Source organism: Dendropsophus ebraccatus, chromosome 6 (genome assembly GCF_027789765.1).
Source record: "Dendropsophus ebraccatus isolate aDenEbr1 chromosome 6, aDenEbr1.pat, whole genome shotgun sequence".
NCBI lineage: Eukaryota > Metazoa > Chordata > Amphibia > Anura > Hylidae > Dendropsophus > Dendropsophus ebraccatus.
Window position 1 is genome coordinate 150,542,431 of NC_091459.1, and position 16,003 is coordinate 150,558,433.

The 16,003-nt window shown below is 43.5% G+C and overlaps 1 protein-coding gene across 1 annotated transcript; it reads left to right on the forward strand.

Moving 5' to 3' along the window:
* Positions 1-1,464: 1,464 nt before the first annotated feature.
* Positions 1,465-15,953, forward strand: LOC138795371 (extracellular calcium-sensing receptor-like). Its single transcript, XM_069974356.1, has 6 exons — positions 1,465-1,583; positions 2,318-2,609; positions 3,126-3,953; positions 9,008-9,232; positions 10,469-10,592; positions 15,034-15,953. Exons 1-6 carry the CDS (start codon positions 1,465-1,467, stop codon positions 15,951-15,953), a joined length of 2,508 nt encoding a protein of 835 aa, XP_069830457.1.
* The last annotated feature ends 50 nt before the right edge of the window (positions 15,954-16,003 follow it).

Sequence of the window (16,003 nt, forward strand, 5' to 3'; positions counted from 1 at the left end):
TGGTCAGGTAACGTTCCTCTGAGTTATCCTGTTAAAAGGATACTGTATTTGTAGTGAGACATGGCAGTGTTTTCTACCATGTCTTGTCTTAGCTGTATATAATGTTTCTGGGATTGTGGGGCCAAAGTAATTGATGATTCCCTTCTAGAGGTGGGGGAATGTTATGTTGCCTCCAGGGTCATTGTATAATGGTAAGTAAGGCTGGGAACGGACACGTGTCTATCAAGTTAAACCAAGGAGATGAGAAAATTGATGAAAGGGAGAGGATATATACAACCATAGACACTAACACTATACTTCTACATTCACGCTAATACTACTAAGATATATATATATCTCTGAACCTGTTGCAAGGCCCTTAGGTGTCTTGGCTGTGGTGGCTCCTGAAGAGACTGCTCTACAGATTCTTAGTACTTATGGTACAGATGTCTTTTATCCACATAGAACCTCAATTGTCTGATGAATGCCAGTGTATTCAGATCGCCTTGTATCTTATTCCGTACTTTTACAGGTTGTCACGTACAACAAAGCTTAGTGTCATCTGGAAAGAATCCATACTACCACCCCCATCCTCTATATCATTAATAAAAACGATATAAAAGTAGGCCGAAACGAGCTATTTTTTAACTCCAGCTACAAACTAAATGTTACAAACCCACAGGCCTTAATTTAAAGGACTCTATGAGATGTAGGGGCAAAGACCACTATGTCCACAGCTTTCCCTCATCCAAGCTTCTAGTCACTTCTTTACAAAAACAAGTCAGGTTTGTGTGACAAGTTCTGTCCTTGGTACAACCATGTTGGCTATCACTTATATTATTACCTTCTGCATACCTTGGAAAGACCTAGAGCCCTTTTTGAAGCTTGACACTATGTTTGCCTTGCACCAGTCCCTCGGCACAATATCAATCACCAAAGAATCTCTACATATTATGGACACAGTGAGTCAATATGCTCAGAGATGCAAACTGAGTTGTTGTCATCAGTTTAAGTTCGGGGAATAGATGGTCACAGGCAGACCTCTCTCCTGACCATTTCTTTATCTTTATGTAGTAACTAAGTTGTCCCCTAAAATCTTCTTTACAAACTCAATGGCCCTAATTTCTCTCATCTTTCTTTGTCCTGCAGTCCATCCATTGCTTCATTCCTTTGCCCTCCACCTAAGGATCTATGGTTGGGTTATCTTGATATCAACCATGGTGGAGATGTGAGAATATCACTATTGTTTGGACACTGGAGGAATCTATCAGATCTATACTATTGTCTTCATAGGTAGAAGGATGGAGACTACATGACATATATATATTAGATGGCTCACATCATCCCCTCCACCTCCTAAAAATTTCATATTATAATCATAATGATGTTCAGAAACAAATGTCAATGATCAGACTCCTCCTCTTCCTCTTCTCCCTACCCCTTTCTATGGAGCAAGCCCCCAGTTGCAGACTGTGGGGGTGGAAGATGGATCCCTTTACTCAGCCTGGAGATGTTCTTATCGGGGCACTCTTCTTGGTCTACTCCAGATATGACTTCTCATTGCCAAGTTTCCGCGATTGGCCTCATCCTGTATCCTGTAATGGGTAAGAGAGTATATAGATATAGCCCATTTACTCCTGGGTTTTGGACACGAGCTGGATCACATGAACTTAAATCTACTAGTCTTGTGAAAAGTGGGGTTTAATCTTAAGGATTTAGTAGCAGGGAGATACAATATTCTAGGTCTTTAACTATGTATAGAATATGGAGGAGTTTCATCAATGAAGGCAGAAAATCAACAACCTCAGATATATATAAAACTTCCGTTCCTCGTCATTTTATAGATCTCTGCTTGCTGTCGGTGTCAGAGGCAGGAAACAAGTGCTGACCTAGTCCTGCTAACATAGCTGAGGGTATGAGGACGTTCATGCAGCTGTGCTCGGCTCACAAAGCATTGTCTGCACCAGGGTTTCCCAAGAAGGGTTTCTCAAGAGCAGCAGTGAGACTTGTCACTTTTACATGAGGGATGAGAAATTATGCGGATGGCCAGTATTAGGACTGGATGAAATAAAAATTGGCCGCAAATCTCAGTTTAAATCTATAGATTTAGTAAAGTTTTCCAAACCAATATTCTAAACAACGAATAACGATGATGTAAATGTGGTCTTTTTTCCATGGGGTTCACTAGAGGCATCACAGTTTCTGTATAAACCTCCACCCAAATCCAGAATTTATATTCATCTTTGTCTAGAATATTATGGGTAGGTCCATCAGTCACACAGGGGATACAGATATTAGTGTGTAAACTATTCATCCTTTATCTTGGTGTCTTCTACAGGTTCCACATTCGATATTACAGGGATGTTCTTGGCCTTATATTTGCAATCAATGAAATTAACAATTCCCTGGACCTTCTGCCTAACGTCACTATCGGCTTCAGTCTCGTCCACTCCTGTATGTCAGAGCTGTGGGCCATCGGAGGAGCAATGTCCCTGATGTCTGGTACGGGAAATCCCGTCCCTTGTTATGACTGCCGCAAGACCTCAGTTATGGCCGGGATCATTGGAGATAAGCTCTCAGCTCTGTCTCTTCCTATAGCTCGAATCTTGGGGGTTTTCTTTTACCCACAGGTAACACATATCTTGTATTTTTTTGTTTTTAGTTTTGGTTCCTTTAACCGGTTTCACTGTTAACAATTCTGTGTGTATGAAGAGCACATGACAATCTGTCAAAAATGTCTCCACACCCTGGTGGGGGGTAACATGCAGTAAGGACCTGGGCATCATCAAGTCTTTTATAACACAAGGGCAGACAGCTCCTAGTTCCCTCTATTGCTTTCTACACCAACAATCAGCAAGCTTGCTGGATGCACGTGTTGCTTGATCACAGCAGTATTACAAATAGAAGATGAAGACGAGACACAAGGAATGAGCGTGTAGGCTTCAGGAAGGCCAAGACAAACCTTACATTCCTGAAGAGTACTTGCTCATCATCCATAAATTAAGTAACTTTTGTAAAGTTGGGCAGTGTTCAGCATATGAAAAAGTAGAACCCTCCATAGTCACCCAGAGTGATTGTACAAGCATCCAGTTAGGCATGGCCTATCCAACCAAAATCTAATATTCTGGCTGTAACATTTCTTGCAGATCAGTTACGGAGCCACTACTTCAGCACTGAGTGATAAAGTGAACTTCCCGTCCTTCCTCCGCTCGATATCCAATAACATGTTTCAGCATATCACCATTTCTCAGTTGATCGGCCAGTTTGGTTGGACTTGGGTGGGGATGGTGATTGTAGACAATGATGTAGGAGAGCTGGGTGGGCGAGTGATAAGGGCCGAAGTAGAGAAAAGTGGAAGCTGCGTCGCCTTTGCTGAAAAGATCCACCTGAGCTACTCAAAGAGGCAAGTCCTAAGGGTGGTGGATGTTATAAGGGAAAGCTCTGTAAACATCATCATTCTCCACAGCACAGAGCCCCACGTGAAGTTTCTCCTTGATGCCATGTATGATGAGGGAGTGACTGGGAAGATCTTCATTTCCTCCGCATCATTTACAATAACACCTGGGCTCTTCTCCAAAAAAGCTTGGAAGGTCCTAAATGGGACCATTGGGTTAATGCCTAATACCGGGCAGATGCCAGGATTTGAGACATTCCTACAAAGCTTACACCCTTCCTTATACCACTCACATCCCTTTATAAAGCCATTTTGGGAAACTGCTTTTAACTGCACCTGGAGAAATGGAGAATTCAACAAAAACACAACACATGCTGAGACCCAGGGGCCGCTCTGTAGCGAGGATGAAGATCTGAAGATAATGATACCTTCTTTATTCGAGACCTTTGACCTCAGCTACACTTACCATGCCTACCTGGCTGTATATGCCTATGCTCATGCCCTTCATGCATTACTCCATTGCCCATCAGGAGGAAATCACCAGCCATGTGGTAATGTCACCAGTATACAGCCATGGAAGGTAAAATGTGTTAAATACAGATGTATAATCTTTGCCAAGAATCATACAGAGGCTGATCAATGAGTGTGTTACTATCCTGCCTTACCTAAAGCTGTTTTACACATAAGATTCCAGAGTAAGGGTCCTATTAAATGGGGGGATTGTATGCTGAATCAGGCAGATATCACCCCATGTTATAAAGACAGTGATTAATCAATCATTGTCTTTCAACATGTTAGAAAATCAAGGGCTGCTGAAACAGTAAAGAAGATAATAAAGATCCATACTTAGCTCTCCATACTCCCCTGGTGACCTCCTGACTGGTTTCTGTTTTCCTCGTTCACCGCAGCCGGTTCTGAATCTGTCTCTGCAGTGACAGTCCCCTGAGCCAATCACTGACCCAAATGGGACAGAGCCAGGGTCTATGATTGGCTAAGCCATCTGTCACTGCAGACATAGGATTGGCAGTGTCAGCGGCCACCATGTTGAGCAAGTAACTGAACACGGCGGGGCATAGAGAGGTAATTATACATCTTTATTATGTAGCGACATCATCAAAGAGAAAGGAACCGCACGCACCGCCAATGTCTTCAGTACTTCTTTACTTATACACGACAGCAGATATTAAACGAGTGAAGCGTGTACATGCGGGCAGACGCCAAACAAGGCCGGCTAACAGTCTGTTTCGGGCTTATAGCGCTTCTACGGACTTTACGCTATATAAAAGGTAGAGAACAGTGATGTAGACAAACATGTGATTCAAATTTAAAGGGGTTATCCAGCGCTACAAAAACATGGCCACTTTGCACCAGAGACAGCCCCGCTCTTGTCTCCAGTTTGGGTGGGGTTTTGTAATTCAGTCCCATTGAAGTGTATGGACCTTAATTGCAAACCACACCTGAACTGGAGACAAGAGTCGTGTTGTCTCTGGCCATGTTTTTGTAGCGCTGGATAACCCCTTTAAACAATATTAAAAGCAGTGACAAAGAGGATAGGAAGCTACAATAAGGAATTGCGGTCAAGTCTGGGCGTTCTGCCTATGTGAGAAGAATCCATTTTGTTTCCGCACTTAACACACTGTGTGTATCTTGTCCTCTTTGACTATTCTTTTTTTCTATACTTGCAAATTTTATTACAGTTGCATTGCTATTATGTTATCCCTAATGTGTTAAATACATTGTGGTTGTCTATCCCCGTTTTAACTAAATAGAAGTGCTCTCTTTATGCGGACGTGCAGGGCCCTTTATGTTTTCCCACATAAAATCATCTGCACGGACAAAACATAAGGGCAAATTATGGAAAGGGGGGTGGGGCTTTGTACTTGTACGCCGGTCTTATATTATGCCCCACCCCCTTTTCCTCGGCAGGATTCACTAAGAGGTACACACCTTTTAGTGAATCCAGCCGGCCGGGCGCCTGAACCAGCGCCTGGCGTACTAAATCTACACCTGTTTCCAAGCAGGTGTAGATTTGGATCATGATTTAAGTCTGCGGGCAAGCGTAAATCATGATAAATGAGGCGCGGGAGGAGGCCACACCTCCTCCCCGCCTTGTCATCCCCCCCAGCCCGCCCATCGGGCGAGCAGGGCGTACGGGAGACTTACGCAAGGGAGAAGGGGAGAATCTGCACCTTCTCCCTAGCGTACACCTCAGGCGGACACTTGATAAATGTCCCCCATTGTGTATACCGCTTGCTTTGTGTTACAGCAAATAAAATCAATTTTTATATAGCAACCAGATTCAACACTATCCATAAACTTCTATCCAAATATTTACACTAGTTACAATTGCCACAGCAATAATTCCTTTTTTGATTGTTTTCTAACCAAGAAACATTCTTTTTAGTGGACTGAAAATTACTATGTAACAATTCATCAGACTTCTACTACATTTAATAAAAGGTAATAAAAGGCTTATTTTCTGTCCATAGTCCTAATGATTTGCCATTCTCTAATAGATATCAATATTTCAGAAATACCCTCCCAATATTATCTGCCATCGGGGACAATTTAAGAAAAGGCAAATATTTTTTTTTTGTTTTGTTTCCCCCCCCCCCCCCCTACTCTGGTTCATCGATCTGGCAAGTAAAACATCTCTGTCCTGTTCTGCTGCCTTCTGTAGGGTCTCATTCAAAATAGACTCCAGATAACTCCATTGTAGCAGGCGAAGTTTAAATTCATCTGCTTTCCTCAAGAAGAAATCCCTAGAACTATTAATACACCATAATCTAAGAAACTGGCTGTAGGACACTGCCTATCCGTGTGGGAACTAGTGTGATGAAGTAATGTATTAGCGCCTAGGGGTTTCCTACAGCTCTCTGTATAAAAGTTATTATCCTTTTTTTATAACAGAACATCTAAAAATTCCATTTCTACATGATCCACTTTACTTGTAAATAGCATGCTCATAGTGTTTGTTGTGTTTAGGTGTGCCACAAACTCCTTAAATTGGATCTTTGCGTCCAGATATTAAAAATATCATCTACAAACCAAACATAATGAAGACTAAATCTGGAAAATGGGTTATGTATGGAGAAAACGTAGCCCACCTCAAACAATGCTACACTGCAGGCCACCGGAGTGCCCATGGCGACCTCGGAGGAACCAGTTACCATCAACTTTAAACACATTGTTGTATAAAATTGAATCAAGAGCCGATGTGCATACTTAAACTGGTGTCCGAAAGTAGTGAAAAGGGATACACACAAATAACTAATAATCTATGCCGTGCAAAAATAGAATTAAGAACCAGAAATTCAGATGAACAGTTTCAAATATTTATGACCAAACTGGAGAAAAAACTAGACACATTACAGACACTGGTGGAAGATTGCGGAGTAGTTATAGTTCTAGGAATTACATCTTGAGGCAGGCAGATGAACTTAAAGGACAACACCGGCGCAAAGGGAAAAAAACCCATTAGGGGTATGGACAGAAAATAAGCCTTTTATTACCTTTACACGTAGTAGAAGTCCGAGAGATGATTTATTACATAGTAACTTTAAGTTCACTATAAAGAAGAACGTTTCTTGGTTAGAAAGTGATCGAAGAAAGAATTATTGCTGTGGTAATTGTAACTGGTGTAAAAACTAGGATAGGAGTTTATTGTTGGTGTTAGCGTGGCGATATACACTATGATTTGTCAGTGTGGATGATTTTATGTGGGGAAAACAAATAGAGCCCTGCACGTCCGCATAAGAGAGCACTTAGATTTAGTTAGAACAGGGATAGGCGCCCATGATGTATTCAACACATTAGGGATAACATAACAGCGATGCAACTGTAACTGTAATAACATTTAGAAAAAAATAATAGTCAAAGAGGATAAGATAGACACAGTGCAGAGAACACCTCTATTCAGTTAGAACAGGGACAGGCGCCTTGTCTGCCCACATGTCCACGCCGCACTCGTTTGAGGTATATTGTCGTCCTGAAGACGTTGGCGCTGAGTGCGGTTCCTTTCTCTTTGATGATGTTCTTACATCCTTGATACTTTGTCTTTCTGGATGAGCACCACGCAGTCTGCTGCTCCCCTTCCTATCTGACACAGTCTAGCAGTGCCGTGCCAACCTTCACTCTTTGATAGTATTATACACTTTTGTTATTTTTATACACACCACTATACCCTAGCTGCATGGACAGCAGCCATTGCTGCACAATTATAGAGCTGCCTAAAAGGCTCTGTAAATCATGTTGTAATATTAATCGCACACCTGGTGTGCCATTAATATTACAACATGATCTATTGAAGTTCTAATCGCACCAAAGGTGTGCACAGATATAATACTACTACTAAAAGGCTCTGTAAGTGAGCGCCAATCTAGCAGATTGGCGCACACTTACCTAGCATATCGGGTTGTGTAATATGACCTTAAAGGTCCCCCATATGGCTGGCTGGACGGCAGTTGCCCATTCTACACAGTCGAGGATTCATGTTTTTTTATAGGGAGGAATAAGCTGCAGCCAGAAAGCTAGCGAGAGCTTATTCCTTCCTATAGAAAAAAACAGCAGCTTCACTCTTTCAGAACAAAGGGGTCAGACAGTGATTTTCCATCACACCTGACACCCATCACCAACATCATCTGTCGCTGGTTATTTGGGAGAGCCTTACACACCTTAGATTGACGTCCGAACTCTGTGCCAAAAAAAGAGTTCAAGGTGTATAAGGATTTTTAAAGTGCTCATGCACCTTCAATAACTGCCTGTGGAACGTTTGTTTAGCTAGAAGATCTCTTTTCCAGCCACCCCATAAACATGAAAGAGAACACTTTTGGTAGCGCTGATCAATGGGAAGGGAAAGGATAAGCTGCAACCAGACTGGTCTGGCGCTGGCCTATTGCTTTCAGAACAAAAGGTTTAGGATGCCAAAATCCATGATGCCAGGCCTCCCTCTCCACTGGCATCATCTGTCTGAGGGGAGACAGGAACCCCCATAGGTCTTTCGTTGTTAAGCAAAATTAGCACCAGCTTTGTCTGAATTTAGTATCTGTGTATGAGCATAAAAGTTTTCTAAATAAAAAAAGAAACCAACAGAGTGGACTTGTGCTAAGTGGCAAACTACCGGCCAAAATCGACTAAGCATGCCAACCTTCTTCTAACATGACAGATAATATTCTAGGCAGACATGAGTCTTATATTGGGCATCATTCATATGTAATACTAAAACGGTTCACAATAGCCATTATATCTGAATTTCATCTTAAGTGTATAGCCATAGATCTGTAAGTAAGGGCCCTGTTACACGGAGCGATGATCTGCCGAATCAGGCTCGCTTGTCAGCTGATCATTGTCTTTTAACGTATCTAACAATCATCTCTGCGCTCAATAAGAGATGTGCAGCCAATGGCTGATCAAAGCAAGGTTATCCTACACGATACAGTCTTAACTCTCACCCATTAATGATGAGATTTAGGACCTCACCCTCTATTGAGAGGTTTCGCCTTAAATATGATCACATACACAACAAATAAGTGGCAAGAAAAAAGAACAAAAATTATTTATATGAATATTCTCAAAGTTCTCGAACCTCAGGACAGTCACTGTGATACTGTTCAGTAAACTCTCATGGATCTCCAGGTTCTGCGCTCTCTGAAGAAGACGCCATTTCAGGCTCATTCTGGAGACATTTTTACGTTTGATGCCAATGGAGACGTTCCTGCATCACATGACATTGTGACCATCCAGATCCTTAATGGAAACTTCCAGCTAGTAACGGTGGGGTCATTTACACCCGGGGCTGTATCAGGCCATAAGCTTCTCATTAATAGCAGCCAGATTCTTTGGAATGACAAGTTCACTGAGGTAGGTTTGTGGATAATCTATGATTGACTGTTGTGGATAACAGGCTATTTATACCCAATGGAGTACTCATTCAAGAGTCTCCATTGATACATTGCCCCCTAAAAATTTAGAATATGCAAAAAAAAAAAGCGATCCTTAGCGCACAGCCAGAATCCTGCTCCACACTGATGAGGGGCAAACACCCCAAAACAGCTGTCTGTGGATGGATGCCTACCTTTGGTAATCCTTTGTCATGTCGCAATAGTCACAACTGAGTAAGAATTTGAGGCAAAAGGGGCCACCCTGGTATTTTCTTACTTATGTCCTAATAATTGCAACTAAGTGGGACTAAAGGGGCTGCTTATCAGGGTGGTTTGCTGTTCTTCCCAACGGAAGCAGGTTTCCTTCCCAGGAGGGATATCTGGCCATTCCCGTGTTTTGAGACTCGTGACTAAAGCTCCACGGACCCCTTTTTTTTTAATATTCTAATTTTTTAGGGGGCAACAAATCAAATGGAGACTCTTCAACAAGTACTCAATAAAAAATTTTTGCTGATCTCCTTTAGCTCAGTGATTGTGTTTTGCTGGTCTTCTCTCTTCATTGCCCCATTAGCCAGAATCCTGATCCACAATGATGAGGGGCAAACACCCTGAAACAGCTGTCTGTGGGTGGATGTATACCTGTCTTTGGTATTTCCCTTGTTATGTCGCAATACTCACAACTGGGTTAGACTTTGACAAAAAAAATGGTCCTCCATGGTATTTCCCTACTTGTGTCCTAATACTCTCAACTGAGTGGGACTTAAGGCACCTGTTGGCAGCAGGTATCCTTTCAAGGAGGGATATCTGGCTATTCCCGTGTTTTGAGACTCGCGACAGGCTCCACCTACCACTTTTTATTTTGTTTTTACATAGGCTATTTATACCTGTGTATAAATTATACCTGGAGCACTCTGGGGAGTTGTGGTATGGTTGGTGTCCTGGAAAGTGCGCAAGAGTGACACAAAAACCTTTATGCACTGCTTTTTCACAATTGGCATAGGCTTTTGCTGAGGCTTTAACAGTACCCCCTATATGGCCTAAGTGGATGAAAGAGCTCTTTGTAAGGTGTGTGACCCTTCCTCCTTCGCCTTTTTGCCCACACTATTTCAGCAAGTTTGGTAAAAACAAAAACCACCTGAGGATCAAGTCTGCACTAAAAGTTATAGCAAAGTTTGAACTCATCAAACTTATATCTCACCGCTCTTCCTCTACACAGGTCCCAGAGTCCATGTGCAGTAGTAGCTGTGGCCTTGGCTTCAGGAGGGTCACCAGAAGAGGACAACCACCCTGCTGTTTTGACTGTGTACCATGTTCACCTGGAGAGATTTCTAATAGTACAGGTCAGTAGTTATACCTGACATCTGCAATCTCTGGACACACAAATCTTCTTTACGATAAGCACTGAATTACCACTTTACTAGAGACCCCTACTTTTTCATGATTGGATGGTCCCTGCACGGACAATATACCCTTTGTCCTGTGAAACATCATAAAATCAAGTAACATAATTTCTTTGGATCAGATGCTGTTTAAATCCACTTCAGTTGGGAAAATCCTGTGATCACAGTAACTTGGGAGCGAGGCCTGGGAATTGCTAGATGAGGTGGGGGGGTAATATCAAGCAACACTGTTGAAAGATAAGATTAAGATTCAGAAAAAAAAAATGTGGACAGAAAAAAAAACTCTTCTACAGGGGTTAGAGGAGGAACTCAAGAATCTGGTGAATTGGAAAACCAGCCACAAAACTGTATGTGACAAACACAGCCCAGTCAGATGGACCCAGATTTCTATGGAGAAACATGGCCGGTCAGATGGTTCCAGATCTCTGTGGAGAAACATGGCCAGTCAGATGGATCAAAATCTCTCTGGAGAAACATAGTATGGTCAGATGGATCCAGATTTCTGTTGGGAAACAAAATCTCTCTGGACAAAACATAGTATGGTCAGATGGATCCAGATTTCTGTTGGGAAACATCGCCGTCAGATGGACCTAAATCTCTGTTGGTAAACAAAATCTCTGTGGAGAAACATGGCCTGGTCAGGTGGATCCAGATTTCTGTGAAGAATCATGGCCCCAGTAAGGATATGTGCACACTACGGAATAAGCAAGGAGACTTCAAGCAGATTCCGCCACACGGCCTCTGCTTGAAGTTCCACCCATCCCATAGACTCAATGATATTCAGAAGTCTCTGCGTGTATTCCGTAGTGTGCACATACCCGAAGACAGTTTTCAGGAAAATGCATGATCCACAAGGGTCATATAGTCAAAGATTCACTCCAGAAACATAACTGAGTTTTCCTTGATTCCCAGCACTCACAACCCACGGATCTTTATTATAAAGAGGATCTCTAGGTGGAGGTAGAATGGGTTATTCAAAACATGTCAGGACCTCTATTTAGGTGTGGTGATTACTATGAGAAGCGATTCTGTCCTCATGAGCCAAAATTACTGCAGAACTACTCCAACTAATGCATCAAACTGCTGAACTTCTGAGAGACAAAGGAGGAACCAACACTCTACTCAAAAGGGGTCTCTAATAAGGTGGCCAGTGTGGGTAGGGATGTCACAATACCAGAATTTTGAGTTCGATACCAATACCAACTTTTTTATTTCGATACTCAATACCATTTCGATACTTGGCGTATAACGCCCCCCCCCCCCCCGCCCATAATGATTCAATTTAACGCTCCCCAATGTTCACTATGTAATATAGCTGACATGTTATCTATGTTTTTCAGGTCGGTACTATTACAATGGTACAATATACAGTGGTGCCTTGAATTACAAGCATAATTGGTTCCGGGGCCGCGCTTGTAATCCAAATCCACTCTTTAACCAAAGCAAATATTCCCATAGGAAATCATAGAAATGCAGACAATTGGTTCCACACCCCAAAAAATAAATATTTATCATTCTGAATAACATGTAAAACAAATGAAACAAACATCTAGAAACAGCAGAATCTGTGATATTATAAGTTACTGTACAGTAATGGAGAGGATGGGAAACACCAGGGCGGACAGAGACTGCAGGGAGAAGGAAGGAATGAGCAGGGAGATGTGGGCACATACATGCAGCGCTCTCTGTCCGGGGAGAGAGGGGTTACAGCTATGGAGAGATTACCTCCACAGTCCTGTCCCCTGATGTAAGCCCCAGCCTGAAGTGGATCTGCTATGATTTGGAAGGTGAGGGAGACTTCCTGGGTCAGAGTACAGGGCTGTAGACCCCGCTATGCAGACCATGCCCCTCCCCCACTCCACCTCCAACCAAGTACTGGGAGCTCTTAAACCAAAGCAATGCTCTTAAACCAAGTCACAATTTTGAAAAACTGTGAGCTCTTAAACCAAGTTACTCTTAAACCAAGGTATGACTGTATTTTCATTTTAATTTACAACTTACACTGTACAAATGTTACAAAAGTTTAGTATTTTGTAGTTTTTTCGAGTCTTTTTTAGTGCGCAATGATTTGCAGCTTTGAACACTGTTTACTGTGCGAGATTGGGAAGGTAGTATGGCTGACACGCAGTATAGTAGGACAGGGGTAGTAGTTATATGGCTGACACGCAGTATAGTAGGACAGGGGTAGTAGTTGTATGGCTGACACGCAGTATAGTATGTCGGGGGTAGTAGTTGTATGGCTGACAAGCAGTATAGTAGGTCGGGGGTAGTAGTTGTATGGCTGACACACAGTATAGTATGTTGGGGGTAGTAGTTGTATGGCTGACAAGCAGTATAGTAGGACAGGGGTAGTAGTTGTATGGCTGACACGCAGTATAGTAGGTCAGGGGTAGTAGTTGTATGGCTGACACGCAGTATAGTAGGTCAGGGGTAGTAGTTGTATGGCTGACAAGCAGTATAGTAGGTCGGGGGTAGTAGTTGTATGGCTGACAAGCAGTATAGTATGTTGGGGTAGTAGTTGTATGGCTGACACGCAGTATAGTATGTTGGGGGTAGTAGTTGTATGGCAGATGCACAGTATAGTAGGTTGGGGGTAGTAGTTGTATGGCTGACAAGCAGTATAGTAGGTCGGGGGTAGTAGTTGTATGGCTGACAAGCAGTATAGTATGTTGGGGTAGTAGTTGTATGGCAGATGCACAGTATAGTAGGTTGGGGGTAGTAGTAAGGCAGATGCACAGTATAGTACGTTGTGGGTACTAGTATGGCTGACACATAAAACAAGTATAGTATATTGGGGGTTGTAGTTGTATGGCTGACACATAACATTAGTATAGTATATTGGGAATAGTAGTTGTATGGCTGACACGCAGCTATACAACTACTACCCCCAACATGCTATACTAGTGTTATGTGTTAGCCATACAACTACTGTCCCCAACATACTATACTAGTGCTGACCCAGCACTAGTATAGTACATTGGGGATAGTAATAGTTGTAGTGGAGCAGAACCTTCACCTCCTGCTCCATGCTGCCCGGTCCCGGCGTCACTCCCCCCTCCCTCCGCTGTGACTCCCGGCCCCCGCACACAGGCTGCAGCCTCTTCACTACAGGACAATCTCTAAAGCCATCGGCTGCTGCGTACGGAGCGGCTCGGATGCTGCTGACACAGCGGCATCTACACAGTTAAATAGCCGGTGTAACTGTGTAGATGCCGCTGTGAAGTGTCAGCAGCATCCGAGCCGCTCCGTACACAGTAGCCGATTGCTTTAGAGATTGTCCCGTAGTGAGGAGGCTGCGGCCTGTGTGCGGGGGCCGGGAGTCACAACGGAGCACAGCCCAGTATGAATACCGCTCCATAGTGACAACGGCATGTTGTACCCGGACGGACCCCGCTGGTTGCAGAACAGGGGTCGGCCAGTGGGTAGTGTGGGGTCAACCCCCGGCCGTGACACATATGCTCTGGCACGCTGGCTCACTGACCTGCTTGACCGGGCAGCATGGAGATGGAGCAGAAGCTGGTGAGTTGGTAAGCAGCGTGGGGGAGAGAGATGACACCGGGACCAGGTAGCATGGAGAAGGAGTTGGTGAGCCGCGCGGGGGAGAGAGATGACACCGGGACCAGGCAGCATGGAGAAGGAGTTGGTGAGCCGCGCGGGGGAGAGAGATGACACCGGAACCAGGCAGCATGAAGGAGTTGGTGAGCCGCGCGGGGGGTGGGGAGCACACAGAGAACACGGCCGGCGCTCAGATAGCCGCCGGCCGTGTTCTCTGCACTATACTCTATGTTAAGCTGCGCTATTGCACATCTTAACAAAGTATCGATACCAGGAAATCCTGGTACCGAACCGTTTTTTTGCCCCGAATATCGATATTAGTATCGATATTTTGGTGCATCACTAAGTGTAGGTACAGGCCAAAGCAGAGCACATGCTGTAAAATACACTTACAGCAACTCGCTGGACAAGTTGGATATATTTGTTTGCTTATGCCTCCACCTGGTTGCTGTACACATACATATTAATGGCACTAGTCTAATGAAATTCTAACATTTCAAGATTCCTCTATGAACGGCTCCTTCCTTTAGACTCATGTGATACATATTTGGTTCCATCTTCGATTTTTCAAGACCAGGTTCATTCTAATAAACAGATCCTGTTACATCAGATGAAGTAAACCAGAGCGATCACATTCCATATATATATATATATATATATATATATATATATATATATATATATATTATAGGTTATCACTCATGTGAAATAAGAACTGTCCCAACAACGTCCTCTTACATGACCCGATAACGATTTTATGACTGTACAAAAGAAAATCAGCTGATGAGCTGTGGATACCATAACTAACATGGGCTTTGTTGTTTAGATGCGGTCGCGTGCTTCAAATGTCCCCGAGACCAGTGGTCGAATGAAGATCAAAACAGATGTGTTCCAAAAGTCATAGAATTCTTGTCCTACAAAGAACCACTGGGACATATTCTGGTGTCGATGGCTTCCGTGTCCTCTTTACTAGGTTTATCCGTTTTACTGACTTTCATTAGATTCAAAGACACGCCAATCATCAAAGCCACCAACCGGGAGCTCAGCTACATCTTACTGACGTCCCTAATTCTCTGCTTCCTCTGCTGCTTGGTCTTCATCGGTCAGCCATCTACGGTTACCTGCCTCCTGAGACAGACCTTCTTCAGTGTGGTCTTCTCCATCAGCATCTCCTCAGTCCTGGCTAAGACTATCATGGTAATCCTGGCATTTAAAGCCACCAGACTGGACAGTCCTCTGAGGAGATGGTTGGGTCCTATAATTCCACGTCACGTTGTGGGAATCTGCTCCGGGCTTCAGATTCTAATCTGTTCTGTTTGGCTTTACAAGTCTCCCCCTGTCCCGGTACTGAACACTCAGATAGAAAACCATAAGATAATATTTGAGTGTAATGAGGGACATAAGTTATTCTTTTACATGACTTTAGGGTTCATGGGCTTCTTGGCCACCGTTAGTTTCTTTGTGGCCTTTCTGGCAAGGAACCTTCCAGGCAGCTACAACGAGGCCAAACTGATCACCTTCAGCATGCTGATCTTCTGCTGTGTCTGGATCTCCTTCATCCCGGCCTATCTGAGCACCAGTGGTAAATATACCGTCGCCGTCCAGGTATTTGCTATCTTGGCTTCCAGTGTTGGCCTCCTGGGTTGCATTTTCCTCCCAAAATGTTACATCATTCTTCTGAGGCCGGAGAAGAACAGACGAGAGTGCCTTGGAGGCAACAGAGGTTTTGAGCATGTAAGACTGTAATAACCAAGGGTGTGTTGTTCCGATATAGTCTGCTTTTCCAAAATAAGCAC

Bases quoted from the DNA above. Each gene is read 5' to 3' on its own strand.
- LOC138795371 (XM_069974356.1), top strand. From the start codon at position 1,465: ATGGATCCCTTTACTCAGCCTGGAGATGTTCTTATCGGGGCACTCTTC. The intron at 3,954-9,007 runs GTAAAATGTGTT...ATGGATCTCCAG, and splicing joins CCAGTATACAGCCATGGAAG to GTTCTGCGCTCTCTGAAGAA. The intron at 9,233-10,468 runs GTAGGTTTGTGG...TCCTCTACACAG, and splicing joins GGAATGACAAGTTCACTGAG to GTCCCAGAGTCCATGTGCAG.